We start from the raw sequence: 21097 nt of genomic DNA, 5'->3' as shown, positions 1-21097 counted from the left end.
ATTGCTATATTTTGATCTTTTTAAATAATCAATACATAAATAACGTTTTTGGTAAATTAACTTTACACTCCAAACAAGTTCCATTGCTTTTATACTAGATAAGCTTCTGTCGGGGTTTGAAAATTCAATTGGTTCATCATATTATACACATCTCTTCAGTTCTTGGGATCATACTTTCAATACGATAACAGAAATTCTAAATTTATGTACCAGCACAATTTTGTTTTCCACGAATACCATATTTGAGGAACATAATTTCGTGTACATAATATATTCTATATACTATATGTACTATAATAATAGCTATTGCTTTTTATTTAACCAAGACTCACAAGTTTTTTAGTTTATGTTTATATTTTTCATAATTATACCAAAAAAATAGATCTAAGAACATTTTTGTCAAATAGTTTTCCTTATTATAAATAAAAAAAAACAAATTATAAACTCTCATAGTAGAGTTTAATTCTGTTCTTTACAAATAAGTTATATTTTAAGTACCATAAAGGAAGTAAAATTTGTATTTACTTTTAAGGCACTAACAAAATATAATCTATAACCTTTCTATTTAAATATATTATATTCGTCAATAGACGTACCTATTCAATGCATAGCAAAAAAAAACAAAATCTAAAGAAATTTTTTTTTTTTTGTATGAAACGAGAATACTTATCAAAATAATTAGCGTTTAATTTTAAAAGAATTACTCCGTGTATACATAAATACACAAATTTATCTGAGCTTGACATAAGTTTAATTGATATAATTCGTGTTTTACTTACAATAATTAATGCATTATTATTTATCTTTATTGAAATGGTATGTCTCTATTGAGTATACGTACGTTAATTTAAATTTAACCAACCAGTTGAAGTATCTATTTCTTTAATTTAACAAAACTGGGAAAATCTTTAATTAAAATGATACTGTGGAAAAACTTGTTAATGAGTAGACTATAACTTTATATGTAATTTAATATAGTTTTCGTGCTGTATGTGGTACCAGCTGGGTCACGTCACATCCTCAATATTTTAAAATGTAAATTTAATGTTTAAATTAAATATTTTTCACAGGATTTGACTATAATAGATATGAAACGTAGTTGAACAATGTTTGCCATATTTATTGATTTTTTATGTTTAAGTAGTCAAACAATAAATTAAAGTCTTGTTAATTACGTAAATATGGTATAATATCTAATATTCTTGTAGCATATGGAGGTATACTTAAAATATTCGGTAATTAGAAGGATTAAGTCTTACGTTATTAACGAATACTGCAAGTTACACCCTATTAACAATCAAGTATACCTAAACAAGATAATACTGAATATAACTACATAGGTTAACAAAATGTGTTCATGAAACTAATAATTAAGGACTATAGTGATTTGAACGCCTAATAATGTATTGATTTAACACACGCCTCCCCTCTACGGCTGAACGTACAGTATTTCAGCACAATACTATTGAAGTATCGTGTTATTTAATATAATAATACATAATACGAGTATACTTTAAACCCTGAAGAAGGTTACTAATTTTAATATTGATTTTAAATACTATTATTTAACAAAAAATAATAGTTATACATATATTCATGCACTCCTCTAGATATGCATAACATTTTGTTAGGCGTATTTCGTTTCCTGTTATAGCATATATATATATATATATATATATATATTTAATATCCTGGGAATTTTATTGTAATAAAATTAATAGTATATTTGTGTTCTGTTATAATTATTTATGTTCGTTAAAATATTAAAACAATATGAATTTAATTAATTTGGGATTATCGTTATAAGATAGCACTATTTTAGAATTCTTTAAATTCTGAATTCTTAAAGTATTATAATGTAATCCAACATCACAAAGATTATTAATATAAATACAATATACTATTATATAACATCTATATATAGTTTCAGATCTTTAGTAAATTATAAATTTAAAGAACTATGTAGAATCTACCAAAGAAAATAAAACTTTAATATTTTTAAAAGAAAAACATATTTTTTTTTAATCCTATGATGTATCTGGTAGTATTCAATGAATAGTCAGTGATGACAATTTTGCAGATTTGTTTTTAAATTATTTAATAATCAATTAGAATTGTATAGTTTTAGAAAGTTGTGAAGATAAATTTATATTTTAACTTCAAAACGCATTTACAAATTATACTTATAATTAATCAAAACGAAACTATAAACTTCGTACGATAACCGACTATTCATGTACGTAATAAGTATATATTTACTATTATTAAATTTGTAAACAAATACTTAAAAAGTTGCAAATCAACACGAATTTTGCCATTATCAACAAGATTTTATTATTTAATACTACTATAGGTATATAGAGTTTAAAAAAAGGTAGAAAAATGGGTACTACTCTGAGTAGATTAAGTGTCTAATGGGTTACTATTATGAGTATTTGAATTCAATTATATATATATAATTGTATAAGAAAAACTATTTTGATTGGACACGTCAGCCTATATCAACAATTTTATTTTAAGATATGTTTTTTTTTTTTTTAATTAATTAGTAAAAAGTTACAAGTACACTGATAATAATATATATTATGTCAAGTGTGACACGTGAAGGCGCCGATGACTCGAGGGAGTTATGGTACATTTAAAAAAGTTGTAGTACGAAATTCCTCATACATGGAACTATGACAGTCTCATTCCTCTTCCCCGGAATTATTTCTTTACATTATAAACTATTATTAAACAAAAATTGATTGTTTCTTAGTGCAAACTAGCTCCTAAGTGTACCTTTACACAATATTACTTTATCATATAAATATGATCCACGTTTAAGTAAATTGAAAAATTATGTATAAAGGAAGTATAATTATTATTTATTATACGTTGATGATGCGACTGTTGATATGATAAGAAAAACAATTATTTTAAAATAATAAGATTCATCAAATTGAAATTAATTTGTAATTCACAGCCTGGTAAGTATTTCTTAATAGAAAATAATCACAGCTGATAGACATTTTAAGTTACGGTTCTTAGAATAATTATCATGAACTAAAAGTCTTTTACTCTGGTTATGTAAATATTATTAAATAAAATTGTGTTTTACTAAATTATCCGAAAAAAAAGATAATGCATACTTTAAACATATTATATTTAGATATGTCTAATAAGGTAAGTTTTAAAATTAAATAGGCATATAAAATAATATGTTGTGTTAGGTTTATAGTAAAGATATTTTTATTTCAAGTCTTACATATTATTATATTAATATGAATATTATCAGATAATTTGGAGGGGGGGGGGAGCAAACAAAACAATTTGTAAAATTATTTGGAGTTATTTATAATCAATTTATAAATTTGTGAAATATTGGGACAATTTTTTAATAGATCTGACAAAGTCAAGTGATCAACTTCATAGACATTCAGAAATCATTTCCATTTTTGACAATTAAAGGAATTGTATTACCTTCAATGGTGATGCTAGATAGAAAAAACACACATCGTTATAAAATAAAAATAATACATTTATTATTCCCTTTAGATTACCCCTTAAATTAGGTATCAAGATTGGTAGTAAATATTAATACTATGTATTCAACCTACCAACATTATAATAAAAAAAAAATAAACACTCTATATATATTATTATATTTTCGAATATAAGATTTTGCATATCAAAGAAAACGATACATACTATTTAAATTACGAGTAAAAAAGATGCCGGTAAAGTAAATTCCATTATGCCAAATGAAATTCTTAGTAGATTTTTGCAATCGTTATATTTATTGGAATTTCAGACGTGTGTTCCGTAGACAGACAGAAAATACACAAATTGAATTTTAATAATAAACCGTTGTGTAGTCCTGCATGGCTGCATTGTATATATTCCTACAGTGAAATAACTAAAATCTAAAACGAACTAACTTAAAAGTCATAAAAAAACTGCATTTAATTTGAAAATGTAATTTCAGTAGTAAACACCAAAATATATAATTATATAAATTCGGATAGTTTGATAAAATACGTTTTTTTTCTGATTGTTTACTACTGATTTATACAGATTCAATAATATACATTTCTATTTGTTGTAGAATAAATAAAATAATATTTTTATTATTATGTTGACAATTATAATGTTATGCATTCAGCTATGCGTCTCATTGGTGTGGCTTCGAGAACATCGCGTTATCGATTGCACGCGTGGTGGAATGTTCTTGATTACCCTGTGGTAAGTACATAATTTAGAGTCCTTTGATAGAGATGTGTGGTAATATGAACAGATAAGATAATGTAACAAGTTCAACATCTATTAATTTTCAAATACACATTTCAGTATAAACGAGTAGGTAATACCTAAGTAAGATTTTTAATTGTTTTTAATTTTTTTTTCAAATAACCATTCTATGAGCTGAATAATAAAATGTTTATAATAATATAGATCAGAGAATATTTATTTATTACTTAATCTGGTTTCTATGCTTATTTTATAATTATAATCGTATATTTTCGTAAATTGTATTTATATAACCCGAATAAAATAAAATTACAGAGCGTAAAAAATCCAGGTAAACGAGACTGTGTTTTTAGCTTCAATTATAATTATGATTGGTTAATCTACATTCTATAGATTAATTTGATAAAACCATTAACATTTATTTCATTTTGTACATTATAATAAATGATTAAGTTAAAATAGTTGGACATAATTGTAGTATGAACAATGATCATTTATACAAATACATAACAAAATCATATCCCATACCTACGTTTCATTATAGAATTATTTAATACTATTAGATGTTGGTTGTACTATATTTTCAGCACTAGGTACCTATAAACTAATAAAGTATAAAATAAAATTCAAGTAAAGTATATACATAATATAAATCAATAATTATACGGTGTAATCGATAAATTCCTTTCAATCTTAGGGCTATAATCATAAACTATGAACTTTTTCACATCGTAAAAGTTATAAATGGCCGTTAGTCGTCTTTATGTGTTAATCTAATAATAAAAAAAAAAATCGATCGATGTATACTTTTGTGGTCTATCAGCAAATTGTCAGGTTTTGTGATTAGAAAATAAAGCCAATTTTAAAAACGATGCCGTTATCGGAATGCTGTTAAACACGCTTATTATCCATGATAGTAAGAAAATGCCATATTAGTTATACAGTAATTATTTAATAAGAGGTTTAGAGGTCTTATTCATAGAATATTTCATAAAGTATTAGTTTTTAATTCATACAATTCATTGGCGGATTATTATAAAATAATAAAATGGGTGTATGAAATCACAGATAAAGTTATATCCATATTTATGTGAATGATTTATAGTACCACATTGGCTACTATATAGATAGTGCACCAGGTGTGTTGGTTTCAATTTTTCAATTGTTTGCACTATATTATTAGTATTGTTTCCGGTGGTAATAATAAGAGTAAAGTGAACCAGCCAGATTAAGATTTATTTTTATCAATATCGCGTCTTATTAATTGTAACTAATAAGTTGCAGTGTACTGCAATATGTCGTTGTTTATTTAATTAAGTCTGTAAATAAAACTTGTCGAAATCAAATTTTAACAATGTTATTAATCTACAAGTGCACAATGGAAAATTGTAAACAGAGAATTTTGGTTCAGATGCATATATTTGTTATAATTAAATTGAGGTCAGTTGAGGTTTTTGTGCAACCGTGTATGAATATTCAAAAAGATAAACAGTGAATAGATTTAAATATGAAAATGCTAAGTAGGACTTGGGTGTTATAATATGTATACGTATTACGTGTATTATATACAACTAGGTTATACTTGCATTTACACTATTTAAATCCACGCAATATATTCTATTATCAATAATAAAAAAAAATTACTATGTAACAAATGGTTAAACTTTATTTATGAAGTGTCCACACGCATATGAGAAAAACACGAATTATTTATTCGAACTGTGATACCATATTTATTGCAGACTCGCGTGAACATACGAGGGGGTAAATGACAGTGATTACGATGACCGTATATAAAATATGAATTATTAATTAATATTCGATAATAACGATATATTATAAATACCATTAAATGCAGCACGTGCTTTGTACAAAGTCGAACAGAATACCTATGCAATTGAATTGCCATCGAGGTTTACCAGTGAAGTATTTGTTTCAAGACTCTCGACTACGCAATGTGGCAAGTCAGATGTTTTGATATTTCCCGGAAAATAACAAAGTAAGTTTTTATATAACGTTAAATGAAAATACTTACGTTTATTAGTTTTAAACAACGAGACGTTGTTAAAAAATACTATTAACGTTGCTTTTTCTTACAGTAGGTACCTATTTTGATGTGTCGCAGAAAATGATACAATTGTTGTTTTCTTTATTATTATTATTATATTATTATTATTATTATTATTATCACCATTATTGTCGCAAAATTTAATAAGTAATACAACAACTATAGTTGGTCAAAATTAAATTAAATCATAATATGTTGATATTTTAACGATACACTCGAATACATTAAAAACCCAATGATAAAAAATATTGTATACTATTACAATTTAATATAAGCCTATAACAAATCAGTAATCAGTAATTCATTCAACTGTTACTGGTTAAAATCTATGTGTCAGTCAAAATATATATCAAAGACACTCATATTATAGTACACAGACTGTAATGTAATGGCATTACGGATAGTTATTACTTTTTTTTTACATTGACTATCATATTAGGTATAGAGTTTGTTATATTAAACGTATCAATTTAACTTAAGTGCCATTTTTGTACACATATGGCGATTATTGGGTAAGTGATATGGGGGATCATCTTCTGACCAATAATAACTAGTGTTTTGTTTAATTTAGTGACTGCAGATAACTGATAATAATCATATTTCTATACAGGTAATAGAGCATTGTATAAACATATTGTAGTCTACCTAAGTGAAATTTTTTCTTATTTGTTGGGTCTAATATCTTATTAGTTATACATGGAAACATTTTTACGATATTGCATAATCGGCGTAGCTGCAGAGTTTAAAAGTTAAAATTAAGTTATTTATTTAACAAAGTTACGGAAGAAGTTACTTTTTTTAAAAAGAAACTACTAACTGGACGAATTTAATTTTCGTCTATTGTATTATGTAATTACTTTAATCAGGTAGTTCATTTTATAGTTACGCTGAGTTGAGTTAGTTTGTTCTTATATATTGTATAATATTATAAAAATATTTAAAAAATAAATGTTGTAAAATTTATGATTTGTATACAGATATATATAAAAAAAAAAAACAATCGATAATATAGATATTATTTATGATGTTATAACATTGTGTATTTTTCATAATTTATGCTTGCGGTAATTAATGAGTCATACCGATGCATAGACGACATAATAATTATCTTACGAATAACATAACGAAAATAAATACAGAGACTTGACACATATTATGTAAATCCAAATGACGTCTATTTACCATGTCCACCCGAAAAGGGTAAAAGACTTGGTATACGCACGTCCTAATATATATTATTGTTTATATATATATATATATACGTACATCGTAACGAATGGATAAAGTTTCGGATTGTTTGGACACCAACGAGATACCAACAGCGCTATAGGTTATGGGAACGCGGAATTAAGGGTGACGCGCAAGGAGCAATTGATGGTGATAGGTTGGCAGGAAAGGAGTAATACGTTATATATATTTATGTGTGTGTTGAACAGGAGACCGTTTCATTAAGAAAAGCCCATGGCCTGATGCTGAGACTACTGGTCCGTTATGTCGGCGATTGTCCGGGAGGTTAAACACCGTGGCTAGCAATAGGAGTGTGGTAGGGACAGTGTGTTGTGGGAGGCAGAGGGATTGCCAAAACTTTTCGTATATTTGTAGTGCGTGCATACACGCGATTGTATGTCTCGTGTAATATGTGTTTGCAAACATGACAAATCCCCGTCTCTCGCCTATTCGACGTCGTTTCCTGCTCGGAGAAGCAAGTCCTAAACAAACGGATGTCTAATATAATGCTTATACACATATACATGTATAATATGTATACGGTGCCCTTACATTATTTATAAATGATTAACGGCGCAATTAATCGTTCACTAAAAGTTCTGAGCGATTGTGGCGGTAGGAATTATGTGATAATTATTGCAGTTGCCGGCGTATTATGAGATTATATACAGGGTGATTAACAAAGCTGGTTCATCTCTATTTTAAATTCTTAGTGATGTATTAGCTATACAGTGATGAGTGCTTGCGTGATTTATTTTTTATTTTCACCGAAAATATATTTTTAGCCGAAAAATAACTTCTACAATCGTCATTGTTGGTAATGATTACTCTGATACACAATTAGTTAGTACGTTAATAGAATTAAATGTAAACGTTCTCAAAAATGTTGTTAAAAATATTGTAAAATACCAAAAAAAAAAAAAAAATGAATTACTTAACAACTGGTATAGAATAATTCGCAACACCAGTTTTTATTGTAATCTATATAGAATAGTATGTAAGCATCAGTTATTTAATATTTTTAATAATATATTAAAATAAGTTACAGATTTTTAAAAGTATTTCATAAATTTTGGAAAAAAAAATATCATATCACTTTTTATTTAATAATTTAAACAAAAGTTTGTAAGTACCTAATTTGATTTAGGGCGAATTTCAAATTCTAAATTAAACCATGTTCAAAACTACAAATTATGCAATAATTACCTTTTAAATAATTAAATCAAAGATACGCAGATAATTTAAGAATATACTAATTGTATGTCTAGCTCAAAAATGAAATATGTAAAAGAATTAATAGTTCTCTATTTTTTGTTTAGGGAAGTCTTTAAAAAATAAATAAAAATAAAACTGTATATGAAAACACGCTTACATAAGAACTGATAAAATCACGAACTAAGATATACTTATATCTTAGTTTGTGGATAAAATAGTACAACAAATATTGCGTTCATTCGCAGTTGAATTTGATTTAACTTCCACTAATAGCGATTGACAACTAAACTACAACAAAGCCAGATAGTTACCGGACATTATATCAGTGAATATATCATCTTTGTGCCATGTTTTACCTATTATGGTTATTAGAATGGTCAACATGCACTATATCATTTTGAGCAGTGGTTAAACTTAATTAATCTGAGTGCAGTTTTTATTTATCTTCATTTTTTTATTATATTAAATAAAATTGATTTATCTAAAAAAAATAAAAATAAATAAATAATATTCACCAGAAAAAAAAAATAAAACATAATGGTTGAAAAAATTAAGTTTGAATAACACGGGCATATTATACTAATTTATTGACCTTAAAAGGAAGTAAATATTCAAAAAAAAAAAAAAATGCATATTATAATATTATTTATCAAAAACAAAATAAATAAATATCGTTAAAATGTTTAATGTTCAAATTATATATTTTTTGTAATAATAACCAACTATTTGTTTTAATAAATTAGCATGCAGATTAAATTGTACTTTATTTATTAATTTATTATATTTATTCTGTAATCGGTATTATAATAGTGTATATAATATAATAATAATATATTAATAGCAAATGGTCATTACTCGGATTACACTAGAGCTTGGGTAACTCTTAAGACTCAAATTAATATTGTATGAGTACTTTGTATCAAAAAAATGTTAATAATGTTTTTTTCAGATTCAAATAACACGGATAAAAAATTAAAATATAGTTAAAATATACCTACTGACTATGTAAACACTGGTTTCCTGTTATTTTTTGTATATAAAACAACATGAAGGTATTGAATGGTTGTAATTTAGAAATATTTAGACTATACTATTTTAATGAAGTTGAATCTGACGTCAAAAAGATGTTTACAAGAAATGCTTATAATAATTATACAATGAATAGATTTTCTTAAAATTCAACGCTCATTATCTCAAAGTATAATGTGCATATAATTTGATATCATTGCATCGTTATTTCATGTTATTTTGTGATAAATTCAAATTATCTAAATTTAAAAAAAAAATTTAACAATTATACCTATAGTTATAATGATTATTTAATATTAAAAATAATTGCCCTTTTAAATTGTTAATAATAATGGAATAGAATATAATATATCATTTATGAAATCAAAAATAACCGTTATAAATCGTATGATTTTATCGAAATTACCATATACCAAACCACAAACAATGGTTGTTATTTTTTGTGGGACTTGTAAATTGTATCAGCTTTTTCAATCAATATGCCGCATTATAATATTATCAATTTAGTCTATTAATTTTTACATTGCAAAAAACGGCTAAGTACTATATAAACAAGAAAAACTCTTAGAACGAAAAGGGATATATTATTATAAAATTAATGGTCATCGAGTAAAAAATAGAAGACAAATTATAGCCGAATGATTACTTTTTGATTATTTTAATTAATAAATACTGAACATATATAAGTAATAAGGTATTTTTAATTGAATATATTTAAATTAAATTACCATTATTTAAAATTAATTGAATTTTGGTTTACATTTTTATTTTTTTATTTTTTACTTTTAATTTGTTGTTATCTTAGTCTTTTTATAAATTATGTTTTAAATTCTTAGAAATTTAGCATTAAAAATTAATTATTATACTCAATTATTAACTTCAAAATTAAAATTAATAAATAATATTATTATGGTACTTTTGAAGTTTATAAATTAATTGTAATTTTTTGTGATATTATTTGTATGTATTTACGATCGAAATGGAAATACTATAAAGTATTATTTAACAATACCTTATTAATGGTCAATAAAAAACTGAACACTGTTAAGAAGCAAAGTAAAACAAAATAGAATTAAACAGCTATATACGCAAAATAAAATCGGAAAATAAACAAGTCAGTTCTGTAAAAAAAGTTGAACAAAAATATATTATGTAAAAAAATTATGAAACGCATTCATTTTCTGTATACAAAATTGTCTACTCAATGTTTTCATCGAGGTTAAGTACCTATAACTAATAACAAACACTATTTATCTAGTATCGTATACCAATCCCTTTATTGAGTAGAAGAAAATCAGGAAACAGACATTTTTATTACATATATAATATGTGTATGTGTGTTTACATGTGTACACAATAAAATATAACAATTGGACAAAAAAAAAAAAAAATGATATTATTGTTATACATTAAACATGACATAACGGAAAAATTGATAAAATCACTGGTTAGGTGTAACTTGTGATTCTTCGGTTGTATTTCAAAATTCAAATGTTGAAAGATATTATAAACAATATAACATAGTATATTTGTAGGTTATGCACAGTTGAATATACGAGTATTACGTAACATAAGTACAGAAACAATTTTAAAATTAATCTATTCAGTATTTTCTGAATACTTGACAAAATAATAAAAACAAACTTGTAACTTAATCTATACTATAAAAGTAAGTCCCAATTTTTTCTTACGCATATAAATCAACACCATTCAACGTATCATCACCAAATTGTTTACTGTTCAAAACAGACACTACTGACAGTTTGCTGGAGATTTTAGTACCTCTAAAACAAACATATCCCATATTTTGACATTTTCAGATTTTTACAGAAGTATATTATTTGCATCTGAACACGCTATTTGGTGTGAAAACGAAACTTATCTACGTGTTCATATTATAGTAACAGTATGTGTATCTTTATTTAATTTATTGCTTAAAGGGAACATAATAAGTTACACAAAATAAGTTTTTTGATTCTCATGTAAACATTGAATTTTGACTTACATGTATTATATACGAGTGTTATAATATATTAAAATTATTGTTCAAAACTTATAGCTAAGCAATTACCCACGAATTACCTCAGAATGTGTAGATAAAATCGACGATGAATCAATTATTATTGTGGACGTATGTGAGATGTGACAACGATTTGGTGCTTTGAACGGTCTTGCAGGGTTTGAAGTATAGATTAGTGCGTTCTAACTACGACTGACGTACTTAAACTTGATAGTCGAGTAGTTAAGATAGGTTGAAACGTATCCAATAATAATAATAATAACTAATAGAAAAGTAGTATAGTAAGCTAGTATAACGCGTTGATTGGTTGTACGATACGAAAACCCATAGAATGCCATGTCCAATGTTATCGTTTAATAATAATAATTATTTTTATTCATATAACGACCTCAAAATATTTTTATATAATATATTTCCTGAGTGTAAGAATAATGATATTAATGTGAAAAAAAATGTTTTTATTATCTATAAGTGTATTTATGAGAATTTATAAACACCTTATATTATTATTATTTTTCGTAGGTGTAAGGTATGTAAACTTTATAGCATTTTATGATCGAAATAACTACGACAAAAAACAGCCCAGCAATTTGCAAACAACTATCCACGGGGACGAAGCACGAGGGTGACAGCTCGTAGATAAATATATTCAAACTTTTCAATTTAAAGATTAACAAAAAAAAGTTTAGCACACACCATGTAATACAATTTACCAACTATATTTTATTGAGCATAAAGTTTGTCGAATAGTAAAGTCTAGGACATAGGTCTTACGAGTACTCTTCCCTCTAAGAGTGACCCTGAACATTTATATGGAATCAACTAGTAATGAATACAATAGATTTTGATAACGAGTGAACTCAACTTAAACGCACACTCTGTAAATGTTGTATCGTTATTTTTTTATGAAGTGTTCAGATGAAATAAAATTTCTGACAATAAACTCGATTTTGACCAAACTATATACCTATAATATACCCAAAATTAAAAGCAGTTGAGTTAGTTGGGTCTGTTTAGTTTTCTTGAAATTAAGTTGATAATAAATCCCTTTCACTAATTACTGAAATATTTTTAGTCACGTCTTACATTGTTATACAAAAAATACTAACCAACTAAATTTTATAAGTTTTAAAAATAAATTCGATATAACCGATATACTTAGATTAAAAGAAAAATTAGAAATTGGACTTTAAACTATTTTTAACGGTTATCAGATAATAGATACCACAAACATCTTTAAAAAGGTGCTATAGATAAATGGGTGAACCACATTTCGCCATAATAATATTAAATAATTATAAATTTAGGATAAGTAAATAAATACTTGTATTTTTTATAGACACAAAATTTGATAGTCTATTATATGTTTACTTAGAAAAAAATGTTTGATATTTTAAAAAATATTATTAGAACGCTTTCAACCCAAATATTGAAAGAACAGTGCTGCCTTTTTTGTCAAAAGTATCCAGCCAGCAAAAATGTAGAGGATGTATATTTTCTGGAAGTATAACACAATAAATAGGAATTGTCTCTGCTATAATTCGAAGTGTACTTTTTCACTAAATATGTCTTACTATAATAGATGTGTTAAATTTGAAAAAATTGTTACCTACACACGATTAATGATTTTGAGAGTTTATTATTAAACATTATTATATTATATTATTACTATTTATTATTATTAATTTTTTAGTTTATATATATTTTGGTTTCTACATTACATGAACTACTACATTACAAATAAATTGTAATTTACTCCTATAAATCCTATAAATCATCCTCAAAGTTGAAAATTTAAATTTTTCAAATAATATTATTTGACAACTGACGAATTATTTGTTTGAATTTTTAAAAGTATTTGATTTTTAAATACAAATATGTTCAAGACAGTATTTAAATACATTTACTCAAATACTTAAAAATACTTATAATTTATAAAATAATAAAAATAATAATAATATGTGGCACATTAAAATCTAGGAGGTTAAAAATTCAATGACTATTTTTAACGTAATATTTTAAACTCTACAGTCTAAGATTTGTTAAATTATTAACGAAATCAATTTTGTTTTCCAATAGTTCTATACCAAAAAAACTTTTGAAAATCTCAACAAATTATTATTATGGTGAATGCCAGCAATATAAAACGATAAATTAAATTAAAATATTTTTAAATTAATAAATTATTAGTTTGAATTAAATTAAAATCAATAACAATTTTTCTCCAATCAGATAACAGTTCTAATAACAACCAATACGAAGTATTGATCTTTTTTCATCTAATTTACATTTTCTAACTATAAAGTATATTTTTACAAGAAAAAGGTTTGACACATACTTATAATTATCTATTATATATAAGATATATGACACAATATTTTTATGATGATATTTTTTAGACATGAATTATTAAAAAATGTTAACTATGAAATAAAATATTTCAACAGATTAAATAAATTATTTATAACAATGTGATAACTTACCTATGGGCGTTGAGTGATTTTTGTATAGATTACAAGAACATGGACCATCAGTAGTTGTATCAATAATATCTCTGTTAATATTGCATTGCTGAATACAAATGCTAGATGAACCACATTCTATAAAAATAAATAAACAAAAATTATAATTATGATAAAAATATTGATAAGACAAATCATTTATTATATATTTATATACATCATATTATATAACATCAATGTACAATTTTATAAAAATGTATAATTAAAATGTGGCTTTAACTAATTTTATTACTTACATATATAAATAAATGCAAATAACTAAAAAATATGTGAAAATATCACTTGTAAAGTATTTGTGATTTGAAGAATAAACTTTATTTTAATTATACTTAGATAAGAGAAGGTTTTTATTTATGCATATCTCTAAAAAACATTTATTAGTTGAAGATGAGTTGGTTAATAATATTAAAATAGTTTTGTAATTAAAGAATCTATGGTAACATACTTAATATCATTAAAACACAGTTAATTATAGATTTTATAGAACTGTATTTAATATACAGTAACTTCCCGTTACAACGAATACCGATACAACGAAAAATCCCGTTTTAATGAAAGTTATAGAGATCCCCTACCGAAAAGCTACATACAAATGCTATTTTGTACAAAACAAAATGTTCGTTATAACGAAAACAAATTCGGTCCCTTGGAGTTCGTTGTAACGGGAACTTATTGTAATATCATTACGTATATTATTATGTATAGGTACAAATTATAAGGCCATCATTTTTACTAGTTTTTATTTAACGCCAAATTGATAAGTTTTATTTAGAATATGACCACTGCTGAATCAAAAATAGTTATTCTAAAGTAAACTAATTCAACACCGACTAAGTATATATTATATTCTACTGATAAACCAAAGTTTTAGATTTAATAATTAGTAGGGTATTAAATAGTAACTCTATGATTAAATTTCTAATATTAAACTGTAAGTATATAAATAATTATAATAATTAACAATGTATTTATTTAATGTAAAAATTACATACAAAAAAAGTTGAAACCCAAGTAAAAAAACGATGAAAAATAAAATTAATTGGGGTTAAAAAATATTAATACTTATATATTTTTTTGGAATGTAAATAAAGTGAAAAAAAGTTTATTAGTTTTTATAGTGAATCATAAAGGAGGTCATGGAAATGAATTCCTGGTACGGTAAACGTAAAAAAAAAACTATGAAATTCGTGGTATAGGTACCTATTTTCAACAAAATCACGATCATTTTTCAATAAATTGAATTGCGTTAGAAATGGGTTTCTGATCATTACTTTTTAAATTTAAAATACTTATCAATAATAATATAAAATAGTGACATTGATCAAAATTAATTATTAACAAAGCTAGAAAAGTATACAATTCAAAATATAACATGTTTATTTGGTCATGTAGACTTTTTAACATATCATATTATTTTATTGAACAATATAATATTAAGTAAAAATTTTAATAACTTTATACACTTTTAAATATAACTTTAATTTGTATCATAATATAATCCTTACTAGACATACTAATATCATAAATACAAAAATAACTCTGTTACTTTTTAGCGATTAAACCACTGAACCAATTTTGATGATAATGTATGTGAAGATTACTTGCACCCCCTGAATAAATATAGATAAATAAAAGTTACATTTGTTAAAAAAAAAAAAACACCAATTTCTAAATTGATGAAACTAAATAACTATACTGTAGTGTTGTTGAAAATTACTGTGAGGATAGAAATTTAAAATTTGGATATAATTAGCGCTATTATGAATAGTTTTTTTTTTATTGTGGAACACAAGTTAGTAGTTATGATGAGCTGACATAAATTAATTGTTAGTTCTTGAATGGTAAAGGTAAACTAAGGATTTAATTTCGAATAAGAAATCATGTTAAGTGATATACTATTTATTGAATATTTATTTATTTTTTTTAAAGTTTTATATTAGTGAATACTGTATAATATTAACTGTGATTATATCTTTTAGAGTAGTTGTAATACAATTTAAAATCAAAAAAATAATAGTGATAAATCTGTGTAATAATTAATATGGTTAAGAAGAGTATCTATCTAATAGTTAAAACAGGTTAATTCTTTTATAGAATAATAATAATTATATTATTATATTTTATATAATTTTATTTCAAAATCTATTTTTTTTTTTTAAATACAAATTAAAATAATACATTTTAAAATGAAAATTCTCAGAAAATATTCGGATTTGAAACATCAAATTAAAAATTTGAAAAAATATTTATACATTTTAAAGTAATAAGTATAAAATAATAGAAAAATCAATCTATAAATACAAATATTGTTTACGGTTTCAAGATTATTTCTGCAAATGAATTGGCAAATAAAATATAAATTATATTGTTATGATAAAATAAATGGCACTTAAAATTAAAATGAATGCAAATATGCATTTACACAACTACGTATATAGATATACTAATACATACAGCGTTTAACATGTATTATTATACGATTTGTCAGGAAAAAAAAATGATTATTGATGGATTATAAAATCAAAGAATAAAAAATTAAATTTCATACTAAACAACATTTTTGGTGAAACCAACGTTGATAAATCATCATTATATATCAATGACTTTGGGTACAAAAATAAGGTGGATAAAACTATATATTATGAGTTTTATTTAGAAGGATTTTGATTATAAACAATCTGGTATTTTCTAAACAAAAAAAATTAAATTAATTAATCTTACACTTCAAACCAAAAAAATAAAATTTTAATTATATATTAAGCTAACAAAAACCATGTAATTGTAGTAATACATTGGTATTATTTGTATTTTTAAGTTTTGATATTTCTATTCGTGCAAAGAATCACTAAATAAACTGTAGCTGTAATCAAATATATTTTTTTTATTTAATAATAAATAGTTATAGAGTAAGAATTTATATAAAATATATGTAATAAGTACTCAAAATACAGTAGAACACCCAAACTTGTAACTGTTAAACATATATTTAGTGTCTTCTTTGGTAAACACGTGTTTCTCGATAGTGACGCTACAGTGGTGTTTATAAAATAAATGAAATATATTATTAATAATACAGTACACTGTACACACATGTCATATTTGTATTTACTAATAATAGATAATCAATCTCCAAATATAATTTTTTATATTCCTTTATAGCATTATCACATATCTGTAAATCATAACACTATCAAGTTTCATTCAATATATTGTATTCATTTTAATTAAAATTTAGGAAAAATAGCCTAATGGTAAACAATAAAAATAATATTACAAATCAAATGTATCTTAAATTAACACCAATAAATAAATAAAAAAAATATTAAAAATATTAAGTAAGAACACTATTAAAAATAGCAAAACGATGATTTTACGTCACCAATTTCTTTTATTTTTTCTAATACACTATAGATATAAGCTTATTAACAGCGTAGTCAGTAATTTATTTATTGTAAAGGAGGAATAGGGAATATATTAAATTAACTGTTGGTAACTTGCTTAGAAAATTCAGATTGGCTTGAAATGATCTGTCAATTTACAAGGGTAATTTCGAAGATAACGAGAACATGAAAATAATTAAGAAGTAGATATAAGTAACCAATTTTTAATATACATTACAAATACCCGAAAAAATACAATCATTTATACTGTACAAACGGTAAATATGATTATCAAGATGTGAATCCCACAATACAAATACATAATATCTACTATAGAACGCTCTAAGGTATAGTACAAAGACTTAATAGGTGCTAATAATAATATATCCTGAGCACTAACTCGTCAAACAAAACAAAAACCTTTTAGTGACTTTCAATATATTACTTACGAATGAGTGGGTATTTATATTTTAATAAAAGATATTTCTTGAGTCAATAACCGTATATTGTATAATTACCTAAATACTAAACATTTAACTTAACCTATAATGAAAATATGTAAGCAGTTCTCAATATCATGGAAATCAGTTATATATTATAATATTACTTATATTTATAATATTATTATAAAAGGTTTTAGAATTACAAGCTTGTCTATTTAGCTAAATATCTATTTATCTGCATATAGATGAAAATATGCCAATATTTAACAATTTTTTATTAAATCAAATCATTTTTACATTTATTTAACTAGATTGAATTTTCGTCTGGAAATGCATATAATTCTTTAGTATTTAGTATCTTCGTTTTATGGATTTGCAAATTATCGAGTTTATGCAATTAAATAATCTTTCATGAGTATTAACAAAAACGATGAATACTAATTATTCAGTTATACACTTTTACGCCATAACATATAAAATATGAACATAAAGTGGCAATTAATTGGAATTTCATGAGTAGAGCCGCCTTACAACTTGAGTAACGCAATGTAGTGATACATAAATGTGTATATTGTATATCAAACTGATAATGATATTTAAATTAAAAATCTTTTGACATGGAAAATTAAGTTTTATCTTAAGGTCATTCAGACATGATAAATGTTCTTGAAGTTGTTGAATTAATTTCATTATTTTAAACAAAACTAATTTCATTTGTGCGAATATCTTAACAACTTAAATATAAACGCATAGTTGTTAAATATATCATACATATAGATTTAATATGTACACTTATATATTGTAGGTACATGTATACAAAATAAATTAAAACTAAGCAAAATTGCCTTTAAGCAATTTATCTTTTAAATACATTATTCATATTTTAAAACGTGTAGCCAAGTAAATTTATGTATTATGAGACAAAAAAATTGATATTTCATGGTGTTACATTTTTATATTCTTTGTACAATACATTTGGAAAGGAGATAACACATATTATTATTATATAAATATGTGAAACAAAATAAAAAAACATCTCGATTTAACCTGTTAAACTATGAATATGAATTTGAGACACATGATTTTGTGAACAAAAAACAAACTATCCAATTTCCAAGAGTTAACCCATAACAAATTACAATTATTATACGCATTTTATTGTTCCTAATCCGAGTCGTGTACATATATATACTTGTAACAGTGAATTGATAAATAGTTTGGATCTTAAAATCTGTTAGGAAAATTTGAAAAAAATAATTCAAACAATAATGAGTATGAATGGTTTTTAAAAAAATCCTAAACTTATGGAACACTTTTTCAGTATATTTTAAAGAATATAATCTACACCTGTGTGATCAATTGAGGTTTTACGTACGGGATCTAAATGATAATTTTTTTCTTTAAAACAAAAAGAAAAAGACATTTTAACAATATAAGTGTGTTGTTGATCTTTAAAACGATGTATTATAATATAAATTAAACACAATGAATAAACGATATTATGTCGATATATATATTGTGTATGTATTTAAATCAAAAACTTAACAGAAACTGAAGTAGAGACTATTTAAAAAACCAAAACTAACAATAAACAATGAAGTACTATATAAGTATTAATGGAAAATTTCTTCACCGTGGAAAGTGTAAATATTTGTATAATGTAACATATACCTACCATCAATTTCGATTGCCTGTATATAGATTACAAACCACTTTTGAAAAAAATATTATTAATGATTATTAATGAATTAATGATTTTATGGAATTGTTTTATTTTTACAATCTAAATAAAAAAAAAAAAAAAACATACTTTCTGTTAAAATAATTTAATAAAAATATTCATTTTTATAAAATAAATATGTATTTTATTATTTTCTGAGAGACAATTATTTTTAAATTAAATGTGTTTTACAATATTTCGAAATACATAATATACCATTATATAAATAAAGTATAAAAGTATAATTACATCATTTTTTAAATACAATTTTAAATTAAATTTTCTATTAACTACTTTAGTTTCATGTAAATCAATACTAAATGTTTTTTAGTATCCCCAGTATAAAAAACAATCCCTTAACATTTTCTGAAATTATTTCTACAGTATAATATATACATATTGTACCTACATAGAAGTTCTACGCCGTGTTTTTATGAAAAAAAAAACAAGTTTTGAGAAATTATACTGAGAATTCTACGTAGTTCTGGATAGATTTCTACTAAATTTAAAAACTTTGTCACACTCAAAATTACATAACCTTTAAGAAACTAAAACTAGACATAAAATTCAAACATATGAGACTTATTTGACATTATATGATATTGTATTAACTTCCAACTCCTACAATTTTCTCTGCAGTTCACTAATCCATACTTTTTACATAGATAGTTATTAAAATAAATCATATTATGTATTTAATTAACATTAACACATACAGTTTAAAATACAAACAGTAAAATTAACTTGCAATAACGTGCTATGATAATAAGCTTGAAATGCTAAAAAAAATAACCGATTAAAAATAAAAAAATAAAGAAATTCCTATAGTTTGTTTTTTTAAAAATTAAACGTATACTTTTAATAAGAGTTAAATATAAATTAGTTTCATGTATGTAATTATAACAAAAAAAAAAAATTAGTATTATCCAGTATAGCGATATTTAAAATAATTTTATCTATTTGACACAAACTTCTAAGAAAAATTATACTTAGATAATAACATTGTGTATCTTAATTATTTTTGTTTTGTTAAAAGTATACCACAGTATGTGAATGCACATGCTATATTTTATTAACTATCTTGAAGTTTGAATAATAATAATAAATTAGTAGATCATATTACTTAAAATAAAAAAAAAAATTAATATTTATAAAAACTTATATTGCACACATAAAGTATATTGTATTATATGTTTTTAATGTATAAAAAGTACTACAATTAATTGTAAGTAAAGGATTTATA

At 23.9% G+C, this 21097-nt stretch overlaps 1 protein-coding gene across 2 annotated transcripts in view; it reads right to left on the bottom strand.

Moving 5' to 3' along the window:
- LOC114126804 (uncharacterized) overlaps nucleotides 1-21097 on the bottom strand; it is a 198508-nt gene that overhangs the window by 81111 nt on the left and 96300 nt on the right. For both annotated transcript variants that reach the window (XM_050199229.1, XM_027990821.2), the window contains one exon: nucleotides 14273-14389. In XM_050199229.1, the coding sequence (XP_050055186.1) occupies nucleotides 14273-14389 (117 nt within the window). The remainder of the gene's footprint in view (nucleotides 1-14272; nucleotides 14390-21097) is intronic.

Source organism: Aphis gossypii, chromosome 1 (assembly GCF_020184175.1).
Source record: "Aphis gossypii isolate Hap1 chromosome 1, ASM2018417v2, whole genome shotgun sequence".
Lineage (NCBI taxonomy): Eukaryota > Metazoa > Arthropoda > Insecta > Hemiptera > Aphididae > Aphis > Aphis gossypii.
Note: the sequence above shows the minus strand (reverse complement) of the source record. Positions and strands in the feature narration are given on the sequence as shown.